Genomic DNA, 15,331 nt, shown 5'->3' on the forward strand with positions numbered 1-15,331 from the left:
ATATAGTTATATATATATATATATATATATATATATATATATATATATAGTTATATATATATATATATATATATATATATATATAGTTATATATATATAGTTATATATAGTTTTTAGGGCTACATATTATAGTTTGGGAGTTTATCACACATGGTACAACACTGTATGGTCTTACATAAATGCTATTTTGGGGTAATTTTCAGTTCAACTTAAAAAAATGGTACCAGTTTGTTCCCCATGTCATGAGGATTCAGAATATAAATAGTTTTTAGGGCTACATATTATAGTTTGGGAGTTTATTCCGGACAGACGGACAGACAGACAGACAGATGTCGCCCTTTATGTATATCGATTAAATGTATATCTACTGTCAAACTACTTTTTTATTTGATTTTTTGTTGTTTTGTAATCTACAGGACTGTTCTCCCATATAATGCGTGAGCTGACCAATGTGAGTCACAGTGGGCCAAAGTGGATCGTTTTGGATGGGGACATTGACCCAATGTGGATTGAGTCACTTAACACAGTCATGGATGACAACAAGGTGTGGATGAATTAATTGAATGTGTAAATGACCGAGTCATGAAAATTGATTATTAATGACCAGACAGTTACACAGCTGTGCTGTAATCAGCATATGAGTAGAAATCGAATCATCATTGATGTGAGGGAGCAGGAAACTGTTTGATGAGATGATTTTATGTTCATGTAATGCTAAGTATAGCTTTAGGTTTTATTAGTGAAATCATGAGCTGGCTAGTGCTCTAACATCAATGAAAAAACCTCACACAATAGTATTTGCTTGCAGACAAGTTGAATTCTTGAGTCAGCAACATGCTGACAACTATATAAGCTAGACATTGTAGTAAGCTGGCATGCTAGTGTACTTGTCACTTATATCAACATGCAATATGGGTAGCAACTACGCTAGCATGCCAGTAACTACTTGAGCAGAAGAGAATTGCACTGTCCAGTCTTATTTTACAAGAATTGACAACTATATTGATATACATTTAGACCAGTTTATACTTTGGTAGATAAAATTAGATTATGTGACACATGTAGCAGTTCTGTTAGCATCTCCACTGTGAGCATTGTTTGTTCACTTGCTTTAAAGATCATGAGTATTAACACACATTTGATATTGTAATTGGATATTGATGTAAAACCAGGTGCCACAGTTCACCACAGATAAAAATGTGAATTACTTGAGGTAATACTGCACTTTCCTGGACAGACATGCACAAATCGACAGATTGTTGAGCATTAAATAAGTATGAAAACACTGGAAATGAATTGGAAATGTTGACAGAGTGCAACCGTTTTCCCTTAAAGCTGCAGCAGTGTTATGTCTCTTCACCCATGAAAAACATTTGACTTGGGCTAATGGTAGCTCAGTTCCTTCTCATGGATAAAATCATCAACATCTTTCCTTGGAATTTTGGCTTTGGCATGTTTTCTTTTCACATTATCAGTTCTATACACCCAAAAGTGCTATTCGTTCATTTGTTTTCTTTATCCACTTATTCCAATTAGGGGTCACGGGGAGCTGGAGCATATCCTAGCAGTCATAAAGTCAGAGGCAGGGTTCATCCTGGACAGGACACAGACCTGTCATGGGGACACATATAGACACACAAACATATTCACACCCACAGTCAACTGAAAGTTCCCAATTCACCTAACCTACATGTCTTTGGAAGTGGGAGCAAGCCGGAGCACCTGGAGGGAGCCCACGCAATGCCACACAGAAAGGACCAGCTGGGAGGTGATTCCACAACCTTCTTAGTGTGGGGCAACAGTGCTAACCACTAAACCAGTAATGATGATTGAATTTATAAATGTTTTAAATGAACATGGTTCATGTTGCTCTTCGATAGTGAGTGCATATTGTGTTTGCTGTGTATAAAGATCCCATTTCTCTTGTTAGGTGCTGACTCTGGCCAGTAATGAGCGTATTCCTCTAAACCCAACTATGAGACTTGTGTTTGAGATAAGCCACCTTCACACTGCTACCCCCGCTACTGTATCTCGAGCAGGTAGCCGCTCCTATCTCTGTTTACCCTGTACTTTCTTTATCTATCTATCTATCTATCTATCTATCTATCTATCTATCTATCTATCTATCTATCTATCTATCTATCTATCTATCTATCTATCTATCTATCTATCTATCTATCTATCTATCTATCTATCTATCTATCTATCTATCTATCTATCTATCTATCTATCTATCTATCTATCTATCTATCTATCTATATCTCTCTCTCTATATATATAGTAGTGCTGTGTGACTAAAAAGATTAATCCAGGTTTTGAGTATATTTCTTATTGTTACATGGGAAACAAGGTACCAGTAGGTTCAGTAGAGTCTCATAAATCCAACAAGACCAAGCATTCCTGATATGCACACTCTTAAGGCTATGAAATTGGTCTATTAGTAAAAAAAAAGTAGAAAAGCGGGTGTTCACAATAATAGTAGTGTGGCATTCAGTCAGTGAGTTCGTCAATTTTGTGGAACAAACAGGTGTGAATCAGGTGTCCCCTATTTAAGGATGAAGCCAGCATCTGTTGAACATGCTTTTCTCTTTGAAAGCCTGAGGAAAATGGGACGTTTAAGACATTGTTCAGAAGAACAGTATAGTTTGATTAAAAGGTTGATTGGAGAGGGGAAAACTTATACGCAGGTGCAAAAAATTCTAGGCTGTTCATCTACAATGATCTCCAATGCTTTAAAATGGACAAAAAAACAGACGCATGGAAAAAAATGGAAAACAACCATCAAAATGGATAGAAGAATAACCAGAATGGCAAAGGCTCACCCATTGATCAGCTCCAGGATGATCAAAGACTGTCATGAGTTACCTGTAACAGTTAGAAGACGCCTGTGTGAAGCTAATTTATGTCCAAGAATCACCCGCAAAGTCCCTCTGTTAAATTAAAGACATGTGCAGAAGAGGTTACAATTTCCCAAAGAACACATCAACTGGCCTAAAGAGAAATGGAGGAATATTTTGTGGACTGATGAGAGTAAAATTGTTCTTTTTGGGTCCAAGGGCCGCAGACAGTTTGTGAGACGACCCCCAAACTCTGAATTCAAGCCACAGTTCACAGTGAAGCATGGTGGTGCAAGCATCATGATATGGGCATGTTTCTCCTACTATGGTGTTGGGCCTATATATCACATACCAGGTATCATGGATCAGTTTGGATATGTCAAAATACTTGAAGAGGTCATGTTGCCTTATGCTGAAGAGGACATGCCCTTGAAATGGGTGTTTCAACAAGACAATGACCCCAAGCACACTAGTAACCAAGCAAAATCTTGGTTCCAAACCAACAAAATTAATGTTTTGGAGTTGCCTGCCCAATCCTCGGACCTAAATCCAACTGAGAACTTGTGGGGTGACATCAAAAAAGCTGTTTCTGAAGCAAAACAAAGAAATGTGAATGAATTGTGGAATGTTGTTAAAGAATCTTGGAGTGGAATAACAGCTGAAAGGTGCCACAAGTTGGTTGACTCCATGCCTTGCAGATGTGAAGAAATCATGAAAAACTGGTTATACAACTAAATACTAGTTTAGTGATTCACAGGATTGCTAAAAAAGCAGTTTGAACATAATAGTTTTGAGTTTGTAGCGTTAACAGCAGATGCTAATATTATTGCGAACACCCCCTTTTCTACTTTTTTTTTTACTAATAGCCCAATTTCATAGCCTTAAGAGTGTGCATATCATGAATGCTTGGTCTTGTTGGATTTGTGAGAATCTACTGGTACCTTGTTTCCCATGTAACAATAAGAAATACACTCAAAACCTGTATTAATCTTTTTAGTCACATAGCACTACTATTATTCTGAACACTACTGTATGTGTGTATATATATATATATATATATATATATATATATATCTTTGCCTCCACATTAAAAACATATAATAATTTAATTTATAATGCACTTTACATTTCCAATAAATGTCAAAGTGCAACAACGATTAAAAGAAAAGATTAATAAAAACAGAAACAAAAGTAGGCAGATTATTAAAACAATCATTAAAACAATAGGGGAAGCAAAAATTTAAACAAAACATTGGGTGAAAAGAAAAGTTTTAAGGCCCTTTTTAAAAGATTTCATGGTCTTTGGCGCCCTCAGATGAGGAGGCATTGCGTTCCACAGTTGAGGGGCTGCGTGGAAGAATTCCTATGGTGTGGCGTCGAGTCCTATTAGTTGGAAGAAGGTAGGTGTTTGAGGACCAAAGAGAACGTGCTGTGGGGGTGAGGAGTTCTGTGAGGTATCATGGGGCGTTACTGTACAACCCCAATTCCAATGAAGTTGGGACGTTGTGTAAAATGTAAATAAAAACAGAATACAATGATTTGCAAATCCTCTTCAACCTATATTCAATTGAATACACCACAAAGACAAGATATTTAATGTTCAAACTGATAAACTTTATTGTTTTTGTGCAAATATTTGCTCATTTTGAAATGGATGCCTGCAACACATTTCAAAAAAGTTGGGACGGGGCAACAAAAGACTGGGAAAGTTGATGAATGCTCAAAGAACACCTAATTGGAAACAGGTGAGTGTCATGATTGGGTATAAAAGGAGCATCCCCAAAAGGCTCAGCCATTCACAAGCAAAGATGGGGTGAGGATCACCACCCTGTGAACAACTGTATGAAAAAACAGTCAAACAGTTGAAGAACAGTGTTTCTCAATTGCAAGAAATTTAGAGATTCCATCTTCTACAGTCCATAATATAATCAGAAGATTCAGAGAATCTGGAGAAGATTCAGAGAATCTGGAGAACTTTCTACGCATAAGCAGCAAGGCCGAAAACCAACATTGAATGCCCGTGACCTTCGATCCCTCAGGCGGCACTGCATTAAAAACACACATCATTGTGTAAAGGATCTTAATATGTGGGCTCAGGAACACTTCAGAAAACCATTGTCAGTTAACACAGTTCGTTGCTACATCTACAACCCCAATTCCAGTGAAGTTGGGACATTGTGTAAAATGTAAATAAAAACAGAATACGATTTGCAAATCCTGTTCAACTTATATTCAATTGAATACACCACAAAGACAAGATGTTTAATGTTCAAACTGATAAACTTTATTGTTGTTATGCAAATATTTGCTCATTTTGAAATGGATGCCTGCAACATGTTTCAAAAAAGCTGGAGTGGTATGTTTACCACTGTATTACATCACCTTTCCTTCTAACAACACTCAATAAGCATTTGGAAACTGAGGACACTAATTGTGGAAGCTTTGTAGGTGGAATTCTTTCCCATTCTTACTTGATGTATGACTTCAGTTGTTCAACAGTCCGGGGCCTTCGTTGTTGTATTTTGCGCTTCATAAAGCGCCACACATTTTCAATGGGCGACAGGTCTGGACTGCAGGCAGGCCAGTCTAGTACCCGCACTCTTTTACTACGAAGCCACGCTGTTGTAACGCGTGCAGAATGTGGCTTGGCATTGTCTTGCTGAAATAAGCAGGGACGTCCCTCAAAAAGACGTTGCTTGGATGGCAGCATATGTTGCTCCAAAACCTGGATGTACCTTTCAGCATTGATGGTGACATCACAGATGTGTAAGTTGCCCATGCCATGGGCACTAACACACCCCCATACCATCACAGATGCTGGCTTTTGAACTTTGCGCTGGTAACAATCTGGATGGTCTTTTTCCTCTTTTGTCCAGAGGACACGACGTCCATGATTTCCAAAAACAATTCAAAACATGAACTCATCAGACCACAGCACACTTTTCCACTTTGCGTCTGTCCATTTCAAATGAGCTCGGGCCCAGAGAAAGCGGCAGTGTTTCTGGATGTTGTTGATGTATGACTTTCACTTTGCATGGTAGAGTTTTAACTTGCACTTGTAGATGTAGCAACAAACTGTGTTAACTGACAATGGTTTTCTGAAGTGTTCCTGAGCCCACATGGTAAGATCCTTTAAACAATGATGTCGGTTTTTAATGCAGTGTTGCTTGAGGGATCGAAGGTCACGGGCATTCAATGTTGGTTTTTGGCCTTGCCTCTTACATGTAGAAAGTTCTCGAGATTCTCTAAATCTTCTAATTATATTATGGACTGTAGATGATGGAATCCCTAAATTCCTTGCAATTGAACGTTGAGAAACCGTTCACAAAGTGGTGATCCTTGCCCCATTTTTGCTTGTGAATGGCTGAGACGTTGACGGGATGTTCCTTTTATACCCAATCATGACACTCACAATTAGTGTTCTCAGTTCCCAAACACTTAAGGAAAGGTGATGTAACACAGTGGGAAACATACCCCTGTCCCAGCTTTTTTGAAATGTGTTGCAGGCATCATTTCAAACTGAGGAAATATTTGCACAAAAAACAGTAAAGTTTATCAGTTTGAACATTAAATATCTTGTCTTTGTGATGTATTCAGTTGAATATAGGTTGAAGAGGATTTGCAAATCATTGTATTCTGTTTTTATTTACATTTTACACAACGTCCCAACTTCATTGGAATTGGGGTTGTATGAACATTGAAAAGTAAGCAGTGAAATTTTGTATGAAATGGGAAGCCAGTGAAGTGAATGGAGGATTGGTGTGATGTGCTCATGCTTGCGCACTCTCATCAGGATCTATTGTGTAATAGAATTAAAATATTCAAATACAGCAGGATTTCCTTACCACTGTCACCCGTGTGTTTGCTCTGGGGGTTGGTAAGGTTAGACCTTACTTGTGTGAAGCGCCTTGAGACAACGTTGTTGTGATTTGTCACTATATACTGAATTTGTGATAAAGAGATAAAATGCAAAGCCAAATGGTTAAATTAACAGACTGATTTTAAAGTGGAAACTATTTTTTTCCTCTAGCATCCATCAGCTAAATCATTAGTCTTTCTTTGTTTTGCTTTTTTTTTCATTTCTCCAGTCCTTTTGTCCATGCAGTCTCCAGTGTATACCAAGTGAATAACTGGAAAAAAAAAAAAAAAAAACTGCCAATCCACACTGGAATGGAACAAGTGCTCTGACAATGTCATCTGGCATTTTGTATCACCAGTTACACAGCTTTGTGATGAAGTGGAATAGAGGAGGATTTTCTTAAAAAGAAGACCTGAAAGTTGCCAGAAGGTACATCTGAGATGCAAACCTGGATTTGATCTGTTCTGGTGGAAGAAAATCCTTCTCTGCTCTACTCCACTATGAACCTAAGAGTAGTGATGCAAAATGCAAAATTTGCACTTTGCACAATTTCTCCAGTCACAGCCACAGAAGCCTGTAACTTCTTCTGGGTTGTCTGGGTGTCTTTGTGGCTTTCCTCACTCTTGTCCTTCTTGCACAGTCACTCAGTTTTTGAGAACTGTCTACTCCACACAGATTTACCACAGAGTGTCATACTGTTTGTATTTCTTCATAACTGATGTAAATAAAGTCCAAGACATATTCAGTGGCAGCTTCACCATCAGATAGCCTCGTCCACAATGACCACAAAAGACTCCAAGCTGTCACTTATAGGGGACAATACACAGTATTAAGAACAGGGGGATGTAAACTTATGATCAGGGTCATTTTTGTTGTCATTATGATTTAAAAAGAGGAAACAGTTGTTTCACAATAAATGGCTTCACCCAACCACTAACCATGAGTGAAAAAAGTTTTTGTGTTATCATTCATATTCTCTGAAAAATGGACCAAAAAAAAAAAAAAAAAAAAATTCTGCCAGAGTATTTAAACTTTTGAGCACAAGTGTACCTATTTTATGAACACTACCCACTCTAGAGCCCGTGGATCCCCATGGGCAACACGCTAGTCTACATTATCTCTTGTTATTCACTGTAAATCTTCTTGGCAGGCATTCTGTACATAAACCCAGCTGATCTCGGGTGGAACGCGCCAGTATCCAGCTGGATTGACAGGAGAGAGGTTCAGTCGGAGAAAGCCAACCTGACCATACTTTTTGACAAGTACCTGCCCTCTTGCTTGGATGCTATCAGGTCAAGGTAAAGTCACTTCGCCCAGCCAGATGATACACCGTGGATGCAAGATGTTTGACAGTGTAGCTGGAGGGTTTTACACTCTCTCACAGTCCCAGATTTCGGAATGTCCAGCATATATTCTTCAGTACTGGAGCTGACTGAATGAGACCATGAGAAAAAAGTCGGTGATAATGCTTGAATCTGGTGACTTAGCGTCTGTCTCTTTGTTCAGGTTTAAGAAGATCATCCCCATCCCTGAGCAGAGTACTGTCCAGATGCTGTGTTACTTGCTGGAGTGTCTACTGACTCCAGAAAATACCCCACCGGACTGCGCTAAAGAACTTTACGAGCTGTACTTTGTCTTTGCTGCTGTCTGGGCCTTTGGGGGAGCCATGTTCCAGGACCAGGTACTGTGTGTGCGATGCTTACAAAGTGGTGGCATAAAGAAGGAAAAGAATGGGACAGAACTGAAACAGCTGCATTTTTTTCCCCTTCTAACTGTTTTGAAAAAGGTTTTTGCTCACTATGGCTATTTAAGCCCTGATGGCTGTTATGCAACTCAACTAGGAGCATCTATTTATGAAAAGTCATTTGAAAGTTATTTTCAGTCAGAGAAATTGCAGAGATTTCCATCTGAAAATGAAGTAGACTCCATTCCGCTCAGCCTGTAACAACACAAGCCAGCTGAATTTAAATCAGGAGGGGAGCCGTGGCGAGCGGTTGCTAAGCAATCCAGTTAGCACTATACAGTAAGTACGTCCATCTACGTTATGGGATAAAACTGCTCTCCTCTTGGTACAAATGTACTCCACTTTTTTTTTCCATCACAGATGCATTTAAATGCTAAGTGGTTTTATTGACTGGAAATTGGTAGTGAATAGAGGAGACAGGTGCAGAGGGGTGGGAAGGCGAGGAACTGCAAGCCAGCAGGTGATGAGACGACTTCGATGTCTGGATGAGACAGATGGATAGATAGGCCTGCCATCTCTCATTTTCTACCGTCTGACTGCTGTGGGTGTATCTCTATGCTGTGTGATTTATTTGTCTTCTGGTTTGCAGTCACACCTGTGCAAATCAAAGGCACAGATCCATAGCTACTGTACGGAGGAGAAAAGCTGAGTGGAAGTCATTTTAAAGTATTGACCGCTCGCCAACCCTCTGTGTCTCTGCATGTGTTCACTGCGTGTGCGAAGCTGCTCGACTACAGAGTGGAGTTCAGCAAGTGGTGGGTGGCAGAGTTCAAAAGCATCAAGTTCCCTTCCCAGGATACTGTGTTTGATTACTACATTGACCCCGAAAGCAAGAAGTTTGAACCCTGGTCCAAAATGGTCCCAAAGTTTCAGATGGATACAGACACACCGCTTCAGGTACAAGTTGTTTGTTTTTGCCTTTGACTGTATGTATACTTGACAAACCCTCCATGATGTTTTCTGAAGAGCGTTTTTGAAGACCAAATGCGGCGGCTGTGATTGTCGCCATTTTGGCGGTGCTAAACACCCCCTAATTCCTGGCCAACCCATAAAACAGTAAAGAGGTGCAGCAAAATCTGCATGACCTTGGCGGGACGAATGAAGCCTGAACACTTGCCTGAACTCTCATTGCTTGGTTAATAATCCTTTATTATTGATCATTTTTACAATACAAAGCACCTGTTTTTTGGTCTAATATTAAATCAACTGAAATCCCAAACTTGTCCTTTAAGAAAATGAAGGTTACTATGTGTGTATTTAAATGTAATATTGATGACTGCAATGGCGCTTTAGTTTACAGAAACTCTGTTTTTTAATGTTTTTCTCCATGTGCAGGCATGTCTGGTACACACCACAGAGACCGTACGGATCCGATACTTCATGGATCGCCTCTTGGAGCATCAAAGACCTGTCATGTTGGTTGGGAATGCTGGGAATGGGAAGTCTGTCCTAGTTGGGGACAAACTGAGATCACTGGATACAGATAAATACGTGATAAAAAATGTCCCGTTTAATTACTACACAACCTCTGCTATGCTGCAAGGTTGGTATCCAGCTGTTACATATCAGTTGTTATAGTATATACTGGTACACAGTGGGTGTAAAAATGCATGTTTTGCTTGCTGGATCTTATTACAATCCAATAAAACAAAAGCAACATTATATGAATGCTTTGGGCCTCTATTGAGACTGTGTATTTTATATTTGGCTATATTTGCTACTTAATGGTCCATTCTCATGCTAAATAGCAAATGAACTTGGCTTCCCGGCACAACAATGCCACCACTAGCATGGCTAAATAGAATACAAATTGTAGGTTTTGCCAATGTACCAACATTAATTACCTCTTTAATTGCAGAATTCATTGCTGAAAGTTTAATTTTTCCGGTTGTATCTCAAAATGTTTAATTATTTAACTGAAAATGCTGAATATGTGGCTTGCTTCTTGCTAGCTAGCACTCTCGGATAGCATTCAACTATATTTGATTACAAAGGTGTGCTAACATTGCTAATGATAGAATATTGGGAATACACATAAACTATGGTCAACCTCTTTTTGTTCTAAGATAACGATGCCCTGTTGATGCTATGTTAGCATGTTATGCTGTTGGTGCATCATCCCTGCTTGTGTTTCTAAGTTCAGGACAGTTGCAGGTTTTTTCTGGGGTTTTGGTGTATGTACTTGTTCATGGTGTTGTGTGTTGCATCATTACTGCCACTCTTACATCACTTAAATGGACTGCATTTGTATAGCGCTTTTCCATCTGTATCAGACGCTTAAAGCGCTTTACAAATAATATAATGATTTCCGGTCACACTGGGATTTGAACCAAGGATCCTCTGGCCTCAAGCCCAGTAGTTTAACCACTAGACCATCACCTCCCCTTACAAGTTCTAATGTTGCTCCGAGCTGATTTGTTGCTTCACTGTTGCTTTTAGAGCTACAGAGCTGCTTGTAGAGAGTGATTCACCCATTTTGTCTAAAAAATAGTGAAATAATAGTCAGGAACATTAAAGGTATAATTGCTATGATGCACATATTTTAGCAATTAGAAAATCAAACGTTCACTTGTGAGTAGGTTCTTTTTTTTTTTCTTTTTTTTTTTTTGGTGCTTTGTTATAAATGTCCGCTGCAGTCAGCAGTGTTATTTAGCTGAACTCTCCTGTCATGAGAGAAATAATAATGGATTCCAAGATGGACTTTGGCTACTCGTATTTCACCACTGAAAAATGTCCTTCCACACTCTGCTTCAAACTACTCCAGAAATACAATCTCTTAACTTTTATACTTTCCAGAGCTATTTCTTACGTGATAGTTTTACTATACCTCCTTCGATTGCTCATTTTTCTTCTCAGCTGTGCTAGAAAAGCCCTTGGAGAAGAAAGCAGGTCGCAACTATGGACCTCCCGGCAACAGGAGACTGATCTACTTCATAGATGACTTGAACATGCCGGAGGTGGACACGTACGGCACGGTCCAACCTCACACGCTCATACGCCAGCACATGGACTATAACCACTGGTGAGGTTCTCTCACTCACACACAGCTGTGTACGTAAGTGGAAACACGAGTGCACGCATCTAACAGGTAATAATATTTTTGTTCTTCAAGTTTCACTTCATGGGTGTTGGATTTATTCTTCATTTTATTTGCTTGAATGACAGATATTGAAGGCAGTTTTTCGTGCCATAACACAGAAAAAGATAGTTTCAGATAATGGAGTGCCAGGAGATGATAGGTGTAATGCCCTCATAATTCAGACGAACAGCCTTTCTGCTGCGAAAACCTTCTTGTTAATATTCACACAGGCGACCGCCTCAGTACCAATACCATACAGGTTTTATGAATGTCAAAAAGTCAAACATGAGAACGGGTTTCTGCGATTCCCCTTAAAAGGATTGCATTGCTCATCTCTGTGGCACAGTGATGTCTGTTCTGAACATGGTTCCACAGCGGCAGACACGGGCCGACTGGCTTAGACACAGTCAGCCCATTAGACATATGCAGGGAGGATTTCAGGTATGAAATGGGGGGGACTGAGGCACGCCAGCTTAAGTGGGAGCCAAGGCATCCATATCCATAACAGCATGGAGTGTGGGCTGTACTCGAGCTGTGTGAGCGCCTGTGTGCATGCAAATCTGACAAATAATAATGTTTTTGTCTACTCCCAGGTACGACCGGAATAAGCTGCTTCTGAAGGAAATACACAATGTTCAATACGTGTCCTGCATGAACCCCACATCTGGCAGTTTCACCATCAATCCACGTTTGCAGGTGCACACGAGCACACCTTGCTTGTTCTCACACAGACGACCGTTATGCTTCCAGCCATTATCAAAATATGGAGATTTTACGTGCTGTTGTACACACTCTGTGTAAATTTCTCACACGACACACTGGCCGCTTTAAATTCATTGTCAAAGCATAAGCAGAGGCACCACATTGTTTGTAGTGTGAGTGTAGTTCATTCACTTTTCCTTCAAGGTTTGTGAAAATCCAATCAGCGGTGCATGAATGGGCCAAACAAAAGTGCATTACGGCACATTATGTTGGAGCATTTTGGAAATGACACAGATTTGCCTGAGGGCGGGGATCTGTTGTTTGCTTGTAGATGTGTCAGTGTGTGTGACATTTCAGACTTCAGGTGATTGTCAGACAGCCGGGAGTTTGTCAGAAAGGGTGGAGACGATGCATCACAATGCCTCCTTTGAGTTACTACACAAATATGGAAGCAATACCTCAACACTGCTGAAACGGCTTAAAGGGATTGTATTATGTGCACCCCATCAAATTCCTGTATCCTAGGTACACACATTGTGTATTGCATATGTAAGAATACTTCATTTTATAATGAATCTTTAAAAATAAAGTCATATTGTGGAATTTGAAAAAGCGCTAAACCACATCTATTTCCAACATATACATAATTTACATTAAACAGGTGGTTGTGAATTATGAGGAGACTTTAGCTGGAGAACTAAAACGTGTAATGATTCAAAGTCTGTGTTTCACCTCGTGTGGCTGTTAGTCAGTGATTTCAAATGGAACGGAAGTCACGTTTATTTACTGCCAAACACATGGGACGGAAAATAATTATTCACTCAGTAAATCGGTGCAAATACACACTGATCGGAAACTGGAGGCAGACTCCCGCAACGCATAAATAACGTGGTAATGTTAAACAGAAAACAAAACAAAGCATGCTCATTAGCTGGAATACAAGTTCTAAAACACATAAAATATGTCAAATGGCTCATAGTAATGGTCAGAATATTAAATATGGTCACATGAAAAGGGAACAACCACACAACACATCCTACAACCTTCTGGCTGTGAGGTAGCAGTGCTAACCACTAAGCCACTATGCTGTCCATCTTTGTGCTGTTGATGTTAAATATTAAAGAGTCACTCCACTCAAGAATGTGTTCATTTTTTACAGATATTGGCATTTTTCCTGCATACGACAGTAGCTGTTGTCTCATTTGAAGTCTGGATAATGTGCAGACCCGTTTCCTGGGACACTGCCCAGAGTTGCCCTTGAGTTGGCTCTAAACAGACAGAAGCATTCTGTTCAGTGTAATAAATGTCTGAAAACTCTTTTATGAAAGATTTGTTAAAGATGATAGCCTTACCCTAGCTTATCCTAGCTCAGAGGTGGGCAGTCATGTGCCATGAATGGCCAAGACACTGCAGGTTTTCCTTGCTACCAATCACCTCAACAGGTGATTTCATTAATGATCAGGGGTTTTATGTTCAGGGGAGAAGCTCATCAGCAATCCCACCTGCTGAGGTGATTAGTTGCAAGGAAAGCCCGTCTGTCTTAGCCCTCGTTGCCCACCCCTGGCCGAGCTGACCTGCCGTTGCTCTTCTTGTTGTCTCATAGTGTCATTAGCAAGGGCCCGTTCCAATGGACGCACACAAAGTGCGTCTGGACGCTATTAGATAGACATACAACCAATCAGAGCAATGAAGCATGTCATAGGCAGCCACATATTTCAGTGACCCTTCTTCAGATTTGAATGAAGTATTATTTACCAGGCATCACTGTATGTCTGGTTCCTGTCAGATATTGATTATCGTAGGTATCATCTTAAAAAACGCCTTCACATTTGTTCTGCACCATTGCTGAAAAAAAGCATGTTTACTGTTGCTTTCCTTATCTTTTTTTTTTTTTTTACATTTCTAGCGGCACTTCTGCGTCTTTGCGCTGTCTTTTCCCGGAGCTGAGGCCCTGAGCACCATCTACACTTCCATTCTGATGCAGCACCTGATGCCTGAAGGTTTCAGCACCGCACTGCAGAAGACCTGCAGCGCCCTGGTCCAGTTAGCTCTAGCACTACACCAACAGGTCTCATCCAGCTTTTTGCCCACTGCAGTCAAGTTCCACTACATATTCAACCTGCGGGATCTCTCCAACATATTCCAGGTGACACATGGAACAGATACTCAGAGTTCCCTTCTAGAAACAGATGCTTGTTCCCACAGAATCCACGTGACTCATTTAATTGAATGATTCTGAATCTTGCACAGTCCTGCACTTCACACTGAAATGTTTTAAGCATATCACTGGAAATTTAACACAGAGGAATGTGCTTGGTAGCTGAGTCACTAAAGCAAGAGCAAAAAATGGTGAAGACTCAAAAAAAATGTTCAAAGCAGATCCAAATCAGTCAACATTTAATCAACTGTTTCCTATTTCTCAGACCATCTCTGTGCAATATATTGTCAATCTGTGCACACATTTTAGTATTATTCTTCATTCAATTAGACATTCGGACAAAGTTCTGAATTTTCATTTAGATCATCCTCAAAATAAAATCACATACTCACAGTCCCCAAACCCACCTCTGGAAAAAAAGAAAAGAAGAAAATTATCCATCCAGCACAAACTAACATGCACATTTATATTTGAGAAGGTTTTTTTATTATTATTATTATTCTGCCTTCACAATACAGTGTCAAAAGTTGGCTAAAAAACGTTAACCATTGCATCTTGACTTGCTCTGTGTTTCACAGCTCTGTTTCCCACAAAAGAAGAGCCATGCCTCTGTCACTAATTTCTCATCTAAATGATTATTGATTTAAGAGCTGCTTCTAAAAGCTGGAAATAAGTCTGAAATATGTGGAACAGAGAATAGAATGGATTTTCACTTCCACGGGTGTTAGTGATGATTTAATGTATTTTAATGAATATAATATCGGAGCACAAGGGCTGTCAGGGGAGAACCGTTTGGGGTAATATTTCTTTCAAAATTCTCCACGATTTTACGGAGGGCAGGCTCTCATTTAACGCGCTCTGTTGTATAATTAATGCTTTAAGCCAGTCAGCCTGAGAAACTTCATTTTTCATCATGCTGAATTCTCAGTCTATTTTTAACAGACCATGCAGA

General features: G+C 39.7%; 1 protein-coding gene across 1 annotated transcript in view; it reads left to right on the forward strand.

Annotated features, from left to right (window-relative positions):
- The window catches only part of dnah9 (dynein, axonemal, heavy chain 9), a 396,633-nt gene that overhangs the window by 193,097 nt on the left and 188,205 nt on the right, over positions 1-15,331 (forward strand). Inside the window, exons 39-47 of the mRNA XM_034193818.1 lie at positions 417-544; positions 1,931-2,039; positions 7,847-7,994; positions 8,203-8,377; positions 9,164-9,337; positions 9,776-9,983; positions 11,297-11,462; positions 12,113-12,215; positions 14,128-14,367. Coding sequence (XP_034049709.1) covers positions 417-544; positions 1,931-2,039; positions 7,847-7,994; positions 8,203-8,377; positions 9,164-9,337; positions 9,776-9,983; positions 11,297-11,462; positions 12,113-12,215; positions 14,128-14,367 — 1,451 coding nt within the window. The remainder of the gene's footprint in view (positions 1-416; positions 545-1,930; positions 2,040-7,846; positions 7,995-8,202; positions 8,378-9,163; positions 9,338-9,775; positions 9,984-11,296; positions 11,463-12,112; positions 12,216-14,127; positions 14,368-15,331) is intronic.

The sequence above is a fragment of the Thalassophryne amazonica genome, chromosome 18 (genome assembly GCF_902500255.1).
Source record: "Thalassophryne amazonica chromosome 18, fThaAma1.1, whole genome shotgun sequence".
NCBI lineage: Eukaryota > Metazoa > Chordata > Actinopteri > Batrachoidiformes > Batrachoididae > Thalassophryne > Thalassophryne amazonica.